The sequence below is a fragment of the Myxine glutinosa genome, chromosome 9, assembly GCF_964187855.1.
Source record: "Myxine glutinosa chromosome 9, kmMyxGlut1.1, whole genome shotgun sequence".
NCBI classification, from domain to species: Eukaryota; Metazoa; Chordata; class Myxini; order Myxiniformes; family Myxinidae; genus Myxine; species Myxine glutinosa.
Window position 1 is genome coordinate 96,565,524 of NC_136269.1, and position 15,993 is coordinate 96,581,516.

Genomic DNA, 15,993 nt, shown 5'->3' on the forward strand with positions numbered 1-15,993 from the left:
CAACTTTTTGAGATATTTTGTTCACAAACAAACAGACAGACAGACAGGGGTGAAAACATATCGTCCATCACCTTTGGTGGCGGAGGTAACTTGGTGGATAAGTTGGTTGGGTTACAAGAACAAGCTGATTAGATATTGGTTCAGGTTCAGGTCCAGATCCAGGTCCAGGTCCAGGTCCAGCCTATCAATGGGAAACAAAACATAGACTGTTCGGCCTGGCACATGTATACGCTCTACTGAGTACCGTTCTCGTAACATATGCAACGGGATGGAAAAGGAGATGTGGGCAAATTAGGAAAATCAGGTGAAGGGAGAGAAAGAAAAGCGGGTTGTCAGAGGGGGAAAAAAACATTTACCCTCCAACAGGTTAAGGTTTGTGTGCATGTGATTCCATTGTTAAACGTACAACCATCTTAGATTGAAAAGTAAATAAAACAGATCTCGCCGTATCCTTTGGCTTAATGCGTTTTAATTTGAGGACAACAGAGCATCCATGTTGAGTCGATGGTACACCAAGACCAAAGGAGAAACCAATAACAGCTCGAATGGGCAGCCGGGCCGTGTTTACAACGCAGACATTCAATGTCCGACCAATGGTGACAACCAGGCAGATGTGCACGATGATAGTCCGACACGTGGTCAGCCAAGGACCCTTAATCATTGGCAGGAACCTCAGCTGAAGATTCGGTGGAAAACCCGCGAGGAACCTCGGCTGAAGACCCGCCAGAGACCTCGGCTGAAGGAAGCCTCGCCAGTGACCTCACCTGAAGACTCGCCAAGGACCTCAACTGAAGACTCACCAAGGACTTCACCTGAAGACTCGCCAAGGACTTCACCTGAAGACTCGCCAAGGACTTCACCTGAAGACTCGCCAAGGACTTCACCTGAAGACTCGCCAAGGACTTCACCTGAAGACTCGCCAAGGACTTCACCTGAAGACTCACGAGGAACGTCGGCTGAAGACCCGCGAGGGACCTCGGCTGAAGACCCGCGAGGGACCTCGGCTGAAGACTCACCAAGGACTTCACTTCAAGACTCACGAGGGACGTCGGCTGAAGACCCGCAAGGGACGTCGGCTGAAGACCAGCGAGGGACCTCACCTGAAAACTCACCAAGGACTTCACCTGAAGACTCACGAGAGACCTCGGCTGAAGACCCGCGAGGGACCTCGGCAGAAGACCCGCGACGGACCTCGGCTGAAGATCCGCCAGGGACATCACCTGAAGGAAGCCTCGCCAGGGACCTCGGCTGAAGATCCGCCAGGGACATCACCTGAAGGAAGCCTCGCCAGGGACCTCACCTGAAGACTCGCCAAGGACGTCACCTGACGACTCGTCAGGGACAACAGCAGGAACCTTGGCTTGGCTCCGAGCTCGTTCTCTGGCAAGGACCCGCTTCTGCTTCTTGTCCTCCTTGACCTGCTTGCGTTCCTCTTTGTCGATCTCCTGCACCATGAGCAGAAAGTCCGCACTCCGCTGATCGACGTTGTACCCAAGCCGTTCCTGCGCTTGCTCGAGAATCCTTTTCTTTCGCGCCTCAGCAGCCCGGGCCGTTGCTCGCAATTCCTTTTTGGCCTTTTTCCATTTGACCACAGCCTGGTCCATGCCGGCCATGCATTCTACGATGTGACGTCGTCGGGCCTTGCGTTGCTCCTCGAGGTCGGCAAGACGCTCTCGGTCAGCGCTCACGATCTCCTCCAGGCTCGGGTACAATTCTCCTTCCTCCTGGATAATCCTGCTCAATTGGTCTCGGCTCGGCCAGAGCTCGGCCACGTCCACGCCCGACGCCTCACCCTTTCGCCCGAACTGCTTGCGCCGCCACAGCGGGCTGCGCCTCCACGCAGGGTCTTTTCCGTTCGGATCGTCAAGGGCAAATGATCTTGGAGTGGCTACTGACAAAATGACTGGAGGTCGTGCATGGTAGCAAGTCAGAGAGACCCACCTTGAGAATGCCACAGGAGAAAGAAAGGGCGAAGAAACGCACCGGAACAAGGGCAGCGCCATGACGCCGGGAATCTTCTTCTGCCTGCCTCCTCTTCTTCTTCTTCTTCTTCACAGAGCATTCATTGCGTGTTTCCGTCAGTACATCTTTTGTCAGTTCATAAAACAAACATTTAAATTAAGCTGATACTAAATCGAATATGTACACCGAAAAATCATCAGAATCGGGTTGAAAATAAAAAACAAATTTAATCCACCATTGGATATACGGATGTGTTCCCCGCTCCGTGCAACTTCCCGCCTTTTGCATACGGAGTAAATAGATGGTTTTAAACCTGTAAACGTTTACAAAATTAACTAATAAATATTGTAAGTATTTCCCCTTTGAAAATGAAAGTATTTCCCCCCCGAAAAATCATCAGAATCGGGTTGAAAATAAAAAACAAATTTAATCCACCATTGGATATACGGATGTGTTCCCCGCTCCGTGCAACTTCCCGCCTTTTGCATACGGAGTAAATAGATGGTTTTAAACCTGTAAACGTTTACAAAATTAACTAATAAATATTGTAAGTATTTCCCCTTTAACCCCTCCATCGGCGCCCCTGCACCTGACACCTTAAAGTAGGGGTGTGCTCCATTACCAATCTGCTTGTAGTGCGCTCGCCAAGCGGCTTAAGCATTCCATTCAAAACAGCTGTAAAGGAACGGCTGGCTTGGCAAACGCTAGCTGACTGATTGGTAATGGGACACATCATGTCTCCAGGTATAAAGTCAAGCAGAGTCGAGAATGCAGCAATGGCGTTGAATGCACAGAAAGAAGGATAATAGGGAAGTTTTGGCGGGTACAGGATATACATTGTTACGTATCAATGACAAGCACAGACATCATACTCATAGGCAAAGCTCCAGGATATATATTGTTGCGAATATGGAATTTGGCCTCCATATCCGCTTGTAAATATTCCCCTATTTCCCCAATACTCCCCAACTATCCCCAATCCCCCATTCCCTAGTCCCATTGTCTGTAAACAACAATCAGTAGAGCCGACCTTCCCCTTATTCCCCCATTAAATGTCGTGCCCAGGTCCACCGCACCACACGTAGACAACTTTCGGACATCTTGCTAGTTATTCTTAGTCTATGTCAGTTAAGGCCTCGTTTCCATTAATTATGACTCTTCGTTGCACCAGAATGTGATTATATGGCACCAGTAGTGAGTTTAGGACCTTTCCCATACCTCCTCCCATCTTCTTCCCCGTCTACAACAACAGAGGGGCACGGCGCTGCGCGGGGGGGAGTGTGCGTCCTCCCACCGGCTCGGTTAGCCGCCATCGACAATGCGCTCCAGACAACGCGCTCCAGACCATGCGCTCCACGGGGTTACCACGAAGGGGCTGGCTGTCAGCTCCTCGTCAAGGGCGGAGCCGGTAACCCCCCCGCACGCACCCAAGGAGAAGCAACGTGCCGATTCCACGAGGCGGAGCTAACGAGCCGAGGGCGTGTCACTCCCCGCCGGATATACGCGGCCCCGCGCCGGATGTGACGTCAGATGCGCCCCCAGCTTGAGCAGACAAGACGCCATCCGAGCGCTGCGACCTCCCCGCATCTCTAGACCGGACCGGGTCGACCCTGTCCTTGAGCCAAGAGTGCACCTTGAGCCATCGATACCCGCTGTCCTTTCCATCAATCCCCGTGTGAGTCAGCTTTGTCCCGTTTATCTGTCGTCTGTTGGGAATAATATAAGATTGTGTCTAAGTGCTTGTCTTTCTATGTTGTACCTCTCGTCCCTGTAATCTGACCTTCCGAACGAATATAATCTCCTCCGGAGGTCTTGAGAACTGAACCCTGGGTGTCGTGTCATTTGAAACCCAGCCGTGTGTCCTTTTCCTTTGTTGCCTTTATTGGCCTAGCGCAGCGCGATTAGTCAACGTTCGGGTATAATCGGGTAACTTGTGCAGACGTGGTCATACCAAAACCGCTCGGTAAATAACATCTAAGCCACGTCTGTAACAATATATTATTTTTTTTGTATACAGAATCGAGGCTCGTGTAAGAGCTAACACATTGAACATGACAACATGCACAGACACATTAAACATGCAATAAAGGGAGCGGGAGACAAGAGGGGGAGAGAGAGGGAAGCACACAAGCACAACAGAAGAGAACAGGGACGTCGGTAGATCTGTGGAAGGGAGAGGCTGGGGGAGGAGGGAGCTGTACGCTGTATAAAGCAAATGAACACTTCTAGGAATTTGAGGAAAGGTGGGGATTTAAAGAAGCGGATTTGGGGTGTTTTAACGGGGGTAGAAAAGATCAAGGTTTTGGATGGGGGAAGATAAGAGATGGTGGTAAACAGCTGTTTTAAAGACCTAGAGTGAGGAGAGGGATTGAAGAGAGTGTGCGGGTTTGTTCCAGAGGCAGGAGAAAAGAGGAATGGAGTGAAGGTGAGCAGAGTCTTGATTTTGGCAGTTTAACAATAAGAGGGTTGCTGGCAGATCTTGTGCGTCCTGCAGGAATATTTGGGGGACAGCCAGAGCTGGGGGATCTAGGCCGGAGAGGAGTCGGTAGAAGACAGAAAGACCACCTACCTGCCTGCGGTGAGAGAGAAAGGCCCTCAGAATCGGCTTCATCGCAGGAGATTGCAATGATTCTGAATGCTTTGGTTTCAACCGCATGAAGCCAAACTAGGTGAGAAAGGAGCACCAGCCCAGAGGGGAGAGCAGATTAGTTTTTGAAGCAGAGAGAAGAGAAGTTTAATGGGACAAAATTAATCATGTAAGTTTTTGAAGCAATTTGTTTAAGGGATCATACCCCTGACCCATTCGCACCCAAAAAATGTTTTGGGAAAATAAAAAGCCAGATAATCTTGTTTTAAAATCACTTTTCACTTCCATTATGAAAATGAGCTACTTCCGTCGATTCGCGTGATGTCACAGATGCACCACTCATGGATGGTGCACCAGGTATTGACGGATGTGTACGTCTGCGTTTCATCGCAAGTTATTTTGGCGTTCAAGATGCCGATGTGCCAAGCTTTTAACTAACTGTTCCGTCGAGATATTTACCCAAAAACCTCAGAAGTCATTTTTATTCATCCCTGACCAACCAAAAGATCATCAACAATCATGTGCTTTGTGAATGATAAACCAAGGAACAACCAAATTCAACAGCAAAACGCTTGATCATTCAAAATATCGTGTTGTTTGTGAAGTCTACTTCGAGCCGTGAGTGTTCGTACTTGAAAAACAGGCGATCACGACCTGGGAAACAAGCCTCATAAATCGCTGAAACACGATGCCGTACCGACACTCAACGGGCGAGAGTTATGTGTTGATTTGAAGCCACGCCCATGTGCGGCAAGCTCAGAGCTAGTCCTCAAGTAGTTACCTATATTACTAGCATACCAGGAGAGCCTACCTGTCACTTCGCTGATCGACCAATTAGTCATCCTGTTTGCCAAAAATTGCTATATGGGTTTTTGGTTTCCTGTGTATGTATTGAGTCCGTACATCACGATAAACTTGACCAGAATATTTCATCAGTTGATGAAGTGCCCTCAGGTCTATTATTGGTCATGGCTCATTGGGGCTTCCTTTGTCATATGCCCCAAGGGCAGTTTGCATTCTCATGAGATAGCTGATCGATCTCCCAGGAGTGGCCTGCAAATGCTTACTATGGCTTCGCCTTCAAGTTCGGCTACTTCACAGCCTCAGCTGACTGTCGTATAGTTTAGGTTCACCCATCATTTTTTTTTTTGACGAATTCACCACTATCATCCAACTCTTCGACCTGTTGCCTTATGCATGTTGTAATACATTTCTCATTTTATTCCAATCCTGCCCGTCGCTTGTCTCACGGATTTAAACAAAAGACAGACATTGGCCTTTCATAATCCCCCCTCACAGCACCCGTTCACCCCAAGCTCCCCCATCCCACCCGTTTCTATAATCTTTCCGGTTTCTCTCACCTTCCTACCTAATTAAGTTAAATTGAAAATTGTAATGACCTAATTGATATGTAGTTCTGTGATTTTGGATTGATACTCGTGTCGTAAATTCAATATAAAAAAGTTTATGGCACATTTTAGCAGCCATATTAAAATAAAATGGCCACCGTGTTGAACTTTGAGTCGGCTAATCGACTGGATTTAAAGAATAGCTATATATACACAAAGAATTAAGTTAAGCACCCCCCCCCCCGTTTTTTTACAACCTCGCACATTACAAGTTTGTTGTCGTCAAAACAGTGTAATATACCCATGTTATTGCTATATTTTCTGGAGAAGTGATATTATGGTCACATAAAAACATAACAATCATGCCGTTTTCAATATTTTATTCTGAATAATTTAAGGTGAAATGTTTTGGGAATTTTAGGCATATTTTCACCTCAATTTAAGTATGGAGCTATAGGTCCATCACGGACAGTGTGGATGACGTTTATGTTTTCTAACGTACAGTCATTGTTCTGAGAAGACCTCTAGCGATCTTTGCGTCAATAACGTGTGTAGGACCCACGTGATCGGATCACTGACTCAACCCTACGTCTCATAGACCCTGTAAGCCGTCGTATGCGTTGCTGTGGCAGGTTGTTCCATTCCCGATGTAATGCACGTTCGGGACATGTTGGGACGACAAATTGCGAAGATGGTCCCTCCAATAGCCAATCTGGATGAATTGGAACGTGCATTACATCGGGAATGGAACAACCTGCCACAGCAACGCATACGACGGCTTACAGGGTCTATGAGACGTAGGGTTGAGTCAGTGATCCGATCACGTGGGTCCTACACACGTTATTGACGCAAAGATCGCTAGAGGTCTTCTCAGAACAATGACTGTACGTTAGAAAACATAAACGTCATCCACACTGTCCGTGATGGACCTATAGCTCCATACTTAAATTGAGGTGAAAATATGCCTAAAATTCCCAAAACATTTCACCTTAAATTATTCAGAATAAAATATTGAAAACGGCATGATTGTTATGTTTTTATGTGACCATAATATCACTTCTCCAGAAAATATAGCAATAACATGGGTATATTACACTGTTTTGACGACAACAAACTTGTAATGTGCGAGGTTGTAAAAAAACGGGGGGGGGTGCTTAACTTAATTCTTTGTGTATAAGAACATCACTGCCAAGTTTTGTGAATGTATCACAATGTCAACGTTTTTCGTTAACCACGTACTTATTTACCTCCGTCAAGATGAACAGTTTACGTTTTGTATCCCTTCTGCTGCTAGATTTTTAAAGTTTAGACACATTAATGGGAGGACATTTAAGGCACTAATAGAAAGAAAAAGTAATGAATCAAAACCATCAATTGACAAACGTATACTTTAACGGCATAGATACTCCGTAAATGTAAGAAATGCACCAACCAGCACATATGCAAACTAATAAACTGCAATATACGGTAAGATGTTTTTCATAAGCGCTTCACATTCTGTTCAGTCCTTAATCACCATAGAGGAAAAAGATGTAAATATAAACAGGTACAATCAACTGCATAATTTGCATTGGACCAACAAGAGAATAATTCACGATTCAACTCCAACCATAATGAAATTTTCCTTTATTCAGCACAGTTGTTACATGTACTGGAAGCTGTAAGAATGCACTAAAAATTAAATTAAGGCTTGTTCCAGATCGGGCTTGAAGTGTTTGACCTGCATTTCCATGGCCATTCTGATGAATCTTATGTTGCTTAAAATATGTTTTTGTCGGCAGGTTTCTCCACTCTCCACATTCTCAAATGAAATATGGTCAAAGAAGGAATAAAAGGTAAAACAAAATAGATACAAATGGAAATGAAGGAAAAAATAATTCAAACAACATACCCTGCTGGATTTTGGCAGAAAAAAAGTATATTAGGCTTTAGCAGTCAAGACATCCTGAGCTTCAGTAGAGATCTTATTGAGGTACATAACTTTCACTAGGTCTTAATCAGTTATGGAATAATAATTTTATACAAGTAGTCCTTTGTTTTGAGCAACAGGCAGGCGTTTGCATACATTTTAGCAAGTGCAGTAAAAAAAAAAAAATACAATAGTAGCACGTTAGCTTCAGGACAGGAAAGAATGAGCTTCACAACAATGTCAAGGTGGTTGGTGACAGCCTTCTTACAGCTCACCCTGTTCAGTTAATTCCTTAATCCACAATTAGTCATTAAAACGGCAAGCCATGCAAAAGAACAGCGATGGTGAATGCACATTTTTCAACTGCCTTTTGTACAACCCATTATTAAAAACCTGCATGAACAAGGAAAATATGGTAGTCAGATTTTCTTATCACAAAAGCAAGTTGAAAAAGCAAACCAAGTTGTTAACCAATGAAAGGTGAAAGCTTCCGGCCAAAGTAGATCAACAAATATGACACTTTGACAAATAAGAAGCATAAACAGAAACTTGAAATTACACCAGCCCCCCCCTGCCCCCCCCCCAAAAAAGTTAATTCAAACACGATTTAAGATTTATTTTTTCTAGATTCAAGCGCCTTAATTAAAGGAGTGCAACATAATGGAAATGTGTATACATGTATATATTTTTTAAATCACGACAGCCAAATGGAAAGAAAATTGTTTGCTGCAACATAAATAAACATCAACGATGAGACAACATATTTTCAGGAATGAATACAAAAATTAAAAGTTAATTTAAAATATCAAAATTTAAATCGGTTTCTATAGAAAAGGGCAACCAAAAATAATCTCGTAAACGATTCTGATGTATATTCTGTTTGCGTCGCTGCTACATCTGTCAAATATTGTGTTCTCATGATATGGAGATGACTGTGCAAAATATAACAAAAGTAATGAACAAAGAAAAGATAGACGCAAAGGGTAAAAAGTGAAAAGGGAGGGGGATTAAAGCAGAGTATATTAGAGCAATTAAGAGAAAGAATGAACATTACAAGCAACACAAAAGATGATCGTTTTTGGACGGGAAAAAAAGAAGAAAAAAGAAAAGAAGCTAGAACAAGAATTCTGTAGAGCTCGGTAGAGCGCATACCTCCACCAGGCTGAACAGTTTACGTTTTGTATCCCACCAATAGGCCAGATCCAGACTTTAATCAAAATCTAATTGGCTTGTTCTTGTCACCCACCCAACTCGCCCACCAAGTTGTCATAACCCGTCGACAACCTTTTGAAATATATTGCTAAATATTGTTTTTGGCTCCATCTCTCAATGGTGAAGAATCATTTTCAAAATTTGAAAAATTATCGTATCTGGATCCATTCTAATCCAAAATCTAATCAATTAGTCCGTGTCACACTCCAAACCTGTCGACCAAGTTTCGTCCAAATCTGTCCATTACTTTGAGATATCCTGCCCATAAACAGACATGGGTGAAGATATAACCTCCGTCTTCCTTTGGTGGTGGAGATAAAAAAAATCCCATCTTTTGGACATTAATAAACTTATTTGAGAATTTAAAAAAAAACAAGTCAATAATTAACATATTTCAAAACATTTTGTATCTGGTGTGTCTCACATTGACCGATGCTTCAATAGAGAATCTACACATTAAAAAATATACACATTACATACAAAGACAATCACATTACATACAATAATGACAATTTTTGACCATTTTTTCTTTTCTTTCTTTAAACTTAAAGTGGTGAGACAGGGGTAAAAGAGCCATTCGTTATAAAGAGGGCATTTTTTGTAAATGATAAAATAATAAATAAAATGAGGTGTGTGGTCACAACATGATCCATGCCGACTGAATGGGCACATAATCCTATTTGAAGTGCAAGTTGAAAAGAGATCCCCTTGATGCACATCGCAATTCCTCAATCTCTCTTCCTGGATATTCTCTCCTCTGTATAACCAGGCACTACTTCATTCTGGTGGTGGGGTGTGTCAAGAACTCCATTTTTCATTGTCAATGCTGGACTTTTGAAATGACGTATTAATGTTAACAAGGCCTTTCAACACATGCACTACTGTGTGCGTGTTTTCAGCGACTCACTTCTACTAACTGGGCCACTTTTAACCTACAGTTGCTAGCACGAAATCTGGAATTTCATTGGTCTTTTAAAAAGAATTTTCAGCATTTAAACAAGAGAGGCAATCTCAAGATGGTTAACCATAATTGTTGTGTCCCTGTATGCAAATCAGACACACAGATGTTCAGCCTCGACAATGTAGCTCCAGAAATGCAGCTGGTCCAGATAGCACCTGTGTCCGTGTTCTCAAATCCTTCTCTGGTGTTCTTGCTTCTCTTCTGTCTGATCTCTTCAATCTGTCAATCTTTGGCTATGCCCATTTGCCTGGAAAACAGCTAATATCACTCCCATTCACAATAAGGGTTAAAAACAAAAAAGCAGTTCCTCTCAACTATAGGCCAATATGCTTGCAACCAAATGCAAGTGAAGTAATTTGATACCAGCATTGCTGTTGCAAATTTTCCCCCCAATGGAGGCTCATCAGTTTGGACTTTGTTCCAGTCACTAAACTTAGGATATACTGCTTCTCTTCAAACAATGGTCTGAGACCCAAAACGTGTAGTGGGGCGGCTTAGCCCAAATATTCAAAAGAATTGTGCATTTTGTGAAACAAGCACCAAATTTGGCACAAATGTACATTAATATGTTGCGAACATTTTCAGATATTGGGCCACTTGAAATTCCGTAATTTTTTTCTTCAAATTTTTTCAAATTTCGTAATTTCAAATTTTTCGGGTGACACCGTCACAATTTCGGTCTTCGAGGCCGGCCGATAGGCAAAGTGTGACCGGAAGGGACGAGGTTCTCCTGACCACGTGGCTGGGAAGCGAGAGGCGTTCCATTAGTGGACGCGCCCCTCACGCCCGACTTTTGGGCGGCCCCGGCAGGCCGTTTGTTTTGACGTTCCGTGACAGGCCCCGCACCCCCACCTCCGGGCCGACCGGAAGCTTGTGCTGAGTACATCATACCTGAACAACTCAGTGAGGCAGAACACAGCAGTGCACATCAGGGTGACCCGACCCCTTCAGTGCATAAACCAATTAACCTGTCCACTGCAGGGCATATAGAAATGAAGTTATTTCCTGCATATAATAATAATATAAGTTCAGTTCTATATAACAATTTCTGTTATCACCACTACCACTACAACTACTACAAGCTTTGTCTGGAATTTTGTGGACTAACAGACAAACAGACATACAGACAAGCTGGGATCAAAACATTACCTCCTTCCACCATTGAGTGTAGAGGTAAACATCATGGAAATTATATCATGCCCTAGATTTAATTCATGCTTACCCGTGTATTTGCTTCACTGGTTCACAAGGTCTTTTGCATACATGTAATTCAGACTCTCGTCTTCATTGCTGACCACACAATGTTCGCAACATATTAATGTACATTTGTGCCAAATTTGGTGCTTGTATCACAAAATGCACAATTCTTTTGAATATTTGGGCTAAGCCGCCCCACTATATCGGCCGGCCTCGAAGACCGAAATTGTGACGGTGTCACCCGAAAAATTTGAAATTACGAAATTTGAAAAAAAAAATTGCGGAATTTCAAGTGGCCCAATATCTGAAAATGTTCGCAACATATTAATGTACATTTGTGCCAAATTTGGTGCTTGTATCACAAAATGCACAACAGGTTTGCTATGCTGCTACACTAGTGTGCATTTTCAACTCTTCAACTTCCAGGTCTCGGCATCAGCTTCAAACATAAAAGTGGCATCCAAAGACAGCCACAGAATGGGTATCTTCCGTTGTTCCAAAATCTGAACTAATCAATCTAAAAATCATTGGTCCATAGCTCAATGGAGTAATCCTTGGTCCGTAGCCATGTTCTTCCCTCTGGGATGACGCCACTGCATCAAATATGCATCTGCAATGGATTTGGATTTGAGCACTATTATCATCATCATCATCCATGTTAAAGCAGAAGCACAAGATCCGCTGCTCTCACGTCAGACAGGTTGGTAGCGTTGCCGTTATTTGCATTCAAAACCACCTCCTCGCTGGTCTTTCTCCCTCAGTCCAATGAACCCTCCACTGCCTCCACAGGATGCACATCTTCTTTCACTAACCCAACCTGATTAAAGTCCCAAAATTCACGTTTACTACACACCTGCACACGTTTTATTTTTTTCTCCCATATGGGGAACAGCTTTCCTTAAGCTGTTCAATCATAATATTCCCTGCAGGGCTTCAACGTTGCCAGTACACCACCATCCATCATCCCCTACCCGAATAACTTTGCTACCTTCCACTCCCTCCCCCCTCACTTCCAAACCAACCCGCTTCTCACAGTTTACAGAGTATCCATCCCCTCCTTTCACTGCTCCGTCTACCCCTTTCTAGTATATGTCCATCTGTTGCCCAACTGCCCCAGTGCCATTACAGCAGAAACATTCAGTTCCTGCAGGAGAGAAATATGGTGTCACTGAATCATTTGCACTATGCAATGTCTCATTTCCCCACCGTTCGGCAGAGGGTCAGTGGTTAAACCACTTGCAAAGATGAAAATTGCTAGTCTCCACATCATCATTGGAGGAAGTGGCAGGCAGGGGAAGAGGATTTATATCATACCCAGGAGTCTACCTTGGGTACCCCAAGCACACGTGCAATATCTGAGGGAAATCGGCCTGTTTGATTCTACAAGGTTCAGACATCCACATCCACATCCACATAGAGAAATGCCAAAGTTTACTACGATTGCCTTTGTCATCTACCACCTCTTCCATAAACCTAGATGTTGCATAAAAAAAGGCGTATTGCATACCATTCTGCTACCAGTGTGCAACTGCACAAAAAGTCTCACGTCAAGGCTTCTTAATCACACTGAAATATGGAATTTGGTGTCTGTCTGACCACGATACATTCGGTCATTACTTATCCAATCTCAACCAAACTTGACAGGAGGACAAAGCGTCACATGATGGGGGTTGTGGGGACCTCATTTGACATCCCTCCCCAAGGAGGTTTTCCGCCTTGGGTAAAATCCGTGTTACGGTGTATATCCGTGTTACGATTCTAATAACAAAAGTAACAACAATGAAATACATGAATGTGAATGTTGTCACAAAACCAAATTAATACAAATAATATCCCCCCCCCCCCCCTCGCCAAATGGTTTTTCGTTCTTGAAGAAATGCCGTGTTAATGCTTATAAACACCTTATCGTGGCATTTTGTGGGGCACGCCTACCAGAAGTAAAAATATTATAAACTACAAGCACACATGATTACCTTTTGAAACAGTAGCTACTGCTGTTTAACACTAAACTGAAAGGGAGGAAACCTGGGGTATGTTAATTTTCGAAGCAGCCAGCTCGCGCTTGCCAAGCCAGCCGTTCCTCATCAACAGTTTCAAATGGAGTGTTTGCTCGAATGCTTCACCCACTTGGTGAGCACACGACAAGAAACTTGGTAACTGTACACACCCCCGAGCTACTCAAAATCTACTACAATCTATACAAGATGACCTTTCCTGCCTCTCCCCTAAAGAGAGGGTGTACTAGTTATTAAAATATAAACCAATACTTACAAAGCAAAAAATTCAATCGATTTGATTTGAGCTACAGCAAAGAAATATTTATTAATGTTTGATAACTTATCCCTTTCAATTTCACCAACATAATTAGTTTGTTTGTTATTTCAGCAGTTTAGACTGAGGAAACTTTTCTTTGTCATGCTTCACTGAAGCGAGTAGCCTTCAATTGCATGTTACAGATAAAAATAAAATCTGCATGAAGAAACAATGAAACCCACATTATTTGGGAACTACAAAATTACAAGAAAGCAAAGGCAAACCATCCAACTTATTCCTTCCCGTGAGTAGCATCTTATTGTTCTTATGTTTTACGTGAGTAGCATCGTGAGTAGCATTTTATTCCTTCCAAAAATTTGTATTGGGAACATAATGCATCAAATCTGTCAAGCAAAAGTAGAGCTGTGCTGTCAAAGATGATCCACAGTCACTCTTCAGAACTAATTCCCAAGAATTACGATCTCTAGCTGTGAGGTTTTTTTAGCATGGATGGAAATATTCAATTTTGCCAGAAAGCAGGTGGCAGACGAGTTGGGATCACGAGATAACGTCACTCCCAACCACATGACTACCATTGCCAGATGAACTTCTCTGTGGACACACCTTAACTACAGAACTGAGGTTGTTCAACAGTATAAAAGACAGACACATGCCTATACTTTTGTCAGTCAGTACATAATTAAGACGGTAAATGACAATATTTCTGCAAAATAAAAATAAATAAAAATTCCGAGGAGCGAAACTTGTGCTTTCAGAACTACACACCACCCAAAAATGATGAACGGATGATGTTCCTTACCAACACAAAATAGTGACGTTTCTCACCACAAAAAAAGAAAGAAATACTCAATCCATGTAGTAATAAAATAAAATAAAATAAACCAGACTAAGTTATTTAGCCACTGAAAAGAGTGAAGACCACTTGCATTATTCCTGGTGTGAAAGGGTTAAGGAAGAGTGCAATTCTCAAAGCTTTCTGCAGAGGGGAACACACTAACATGATTGCAGGTCTGACATTCACAGCAGTAAACTTCACTTATAAATAGTTCCATGAAACTGATCAATATTTATAAATCTATTAAAAACCTGATTACCAGATTACTAATACAGGTGAGGTAAAGGAAAAATTTGGAATGCCTAAGGCTGTTGTCTTGGGAAGGATTTGGTATGTACGTAGATGGCTATCGAAAACATGATCGGTGGAGATAAAAAGACAACTTGAGCTTGCAGACAGAGATTGGGTAAGCCAGTGCATCTTGTAACATACACCCTGAAGATCTTTAGGACTCCTGTGGGATGACCGTCAGCAATTTCTGGCAGACCATCGTAGTAGATTCTGCACAAGTGAAGGACAGACACTGTATTAGTATCTCACATTGAAACAGTTTGAAAGCTACAGCTCAGTAGTATTAGGTATTGTAAAGTCCTGTTCAAACAGCATCGAGTTGTAAATATCTATTCGGACCTGTACATTTAACTCGTCTCACGTATTGTTGCATTACTGCTGTGCTGAAAGAATAAATAAGTAAAATCAGTTACACGGGGAAACAAAATGTCAAGTTGAAGGTATATTCATTGGAAGAGAAGCTTGGCTCAATATTGGAGCAGCACACATTTGAATTTGTGAATGAAAACAGCAGCAACTTCCTGCCTCTCTGTCCCAGCTACATTCCCTTTTTTACCCTTCTGAAATTCCTGCTCCAATGTTTCCTCCCTTGCATCAAAAACAATTTCTTCCCCATTTTTGTCGTCACAGCACATTGTGTGAATTAAAACAGGGGAGAAATTCAATCCCAATGGTTCACAACAAATCTGCTCATCAGATCACGCCAAGAACTGGTCGAGCCGTTGAATTGGTCAATCGACTTGCTGCCCAGCGTCAGAGGTGTACAAATTGTCCTCCAGGTTTCTGATGTTTCTCATCATTTTAATGACGATTCTGGGCCACGTGAACAATAGCGGAATGTATAGGAATTGATTTATGAGATTATGGCCTGGCAGTGGAGCGTTCCTTCATGTATATAGTACTGGTGTGATATGAACAACAGTAACCAAAGCTACTTTCCATACTGCAGCTCACAAAATTACTTTATGTATGTTATTAATGACGTTTTCTTCAAATATTTGGTATGTGCCATGGTTTGTGTGGCGAGATTGTGGTTGTGTTGTGACCAAAAATACTCCTATCTAAAATTCTTAGCCAAATCGGGCCACGATCGTGGTCCTACCAAATATGGTCATTATATGGGTGTGTTCTAGCCACCATATTTTGTATGTGAATGGGTTTAATGTTTAATAATGTGAATAAGATCCCTGGTGTTGGGCTAGCGGCTAGGGTGCCGGCTTAGGATCCTAGGATCCTGGGTTCGAATCCCGGTTGATCGCTGAATTAACGCCAGGGGGGTTGACTCAGCCTGTCATCCTTCCGAGGTCGGCTAATTGAGTACCAGTTCACTGGTAATTCCCTGTTTGTCGTTAAAGACGGCAAAAAGGGTTGGCGTCAGGAAGGGCATCCGGCCGTAAAAGCATTGCTTCAAAAAGG

At 43.1% G+C, this 15,993-nt stretch overlaps 2 protein-coding genes across 4 annotated transcripts in view; both read right to left on the reverse strand.

The window, feature by feature from the left end:
• Nucleotides 1-452: 452 nt before the first annotated feature.
• Nucleotides 453-2,019, reverse strand: GADD45GIP1 (GADD45G interacting protein 1). Its single transcript, XM_078784545.1, has 2 exons — nt 885-2,019; nt 453-812 (listed from the first exon to the last, which is right to left on the reverse strand). Exon 1 carries the CDS (start codon nt 2,001-2,003, stop codon nt 1,269-1,271), a length of 735 nt encoding a protein of 244 aa, XP_078640671.1. The 5' UTR covers nt 2,004-2,019; the 3' UTR covers nt 453-812; nt 885-1,268.
• Nucleotides 2,020-7,507: 5,488 nt separating this feature from the next.
• SLC7A5 (solute carrier family 7 member 5) overlaps nt 7,508-15,993 on the reverse strand; it is a 147,230-nt gene continuing 138,744 nt past the window's right edge. For all 3 annotated transcript variants that reach the window (XM_068128800.2, XM_068128801.2, XM_068128799.2), the window contains exon 11: nt 7,508-14,787. In XM_068128800.2, coding sequence (XP_067984901.2) covers nt 14,732-14,787 — 56 coding nt within the window. In that variant the 3' untranslated portion in view covers nt 7,508-14,731. The remainder of the gene's footprint in view (nt 14,788-15,993) is intronic.

What these genes read in the sequence shown, in the direction of transcription:
- GADD45GIP1 (XM_078784545.1), bottom strand. Translation starts at nt 2,003, where the DNA reads ATGGCGCTGCCCTTGTTCCGGTGCGTTTCTTCGCCCTTTCTTTCTCCT.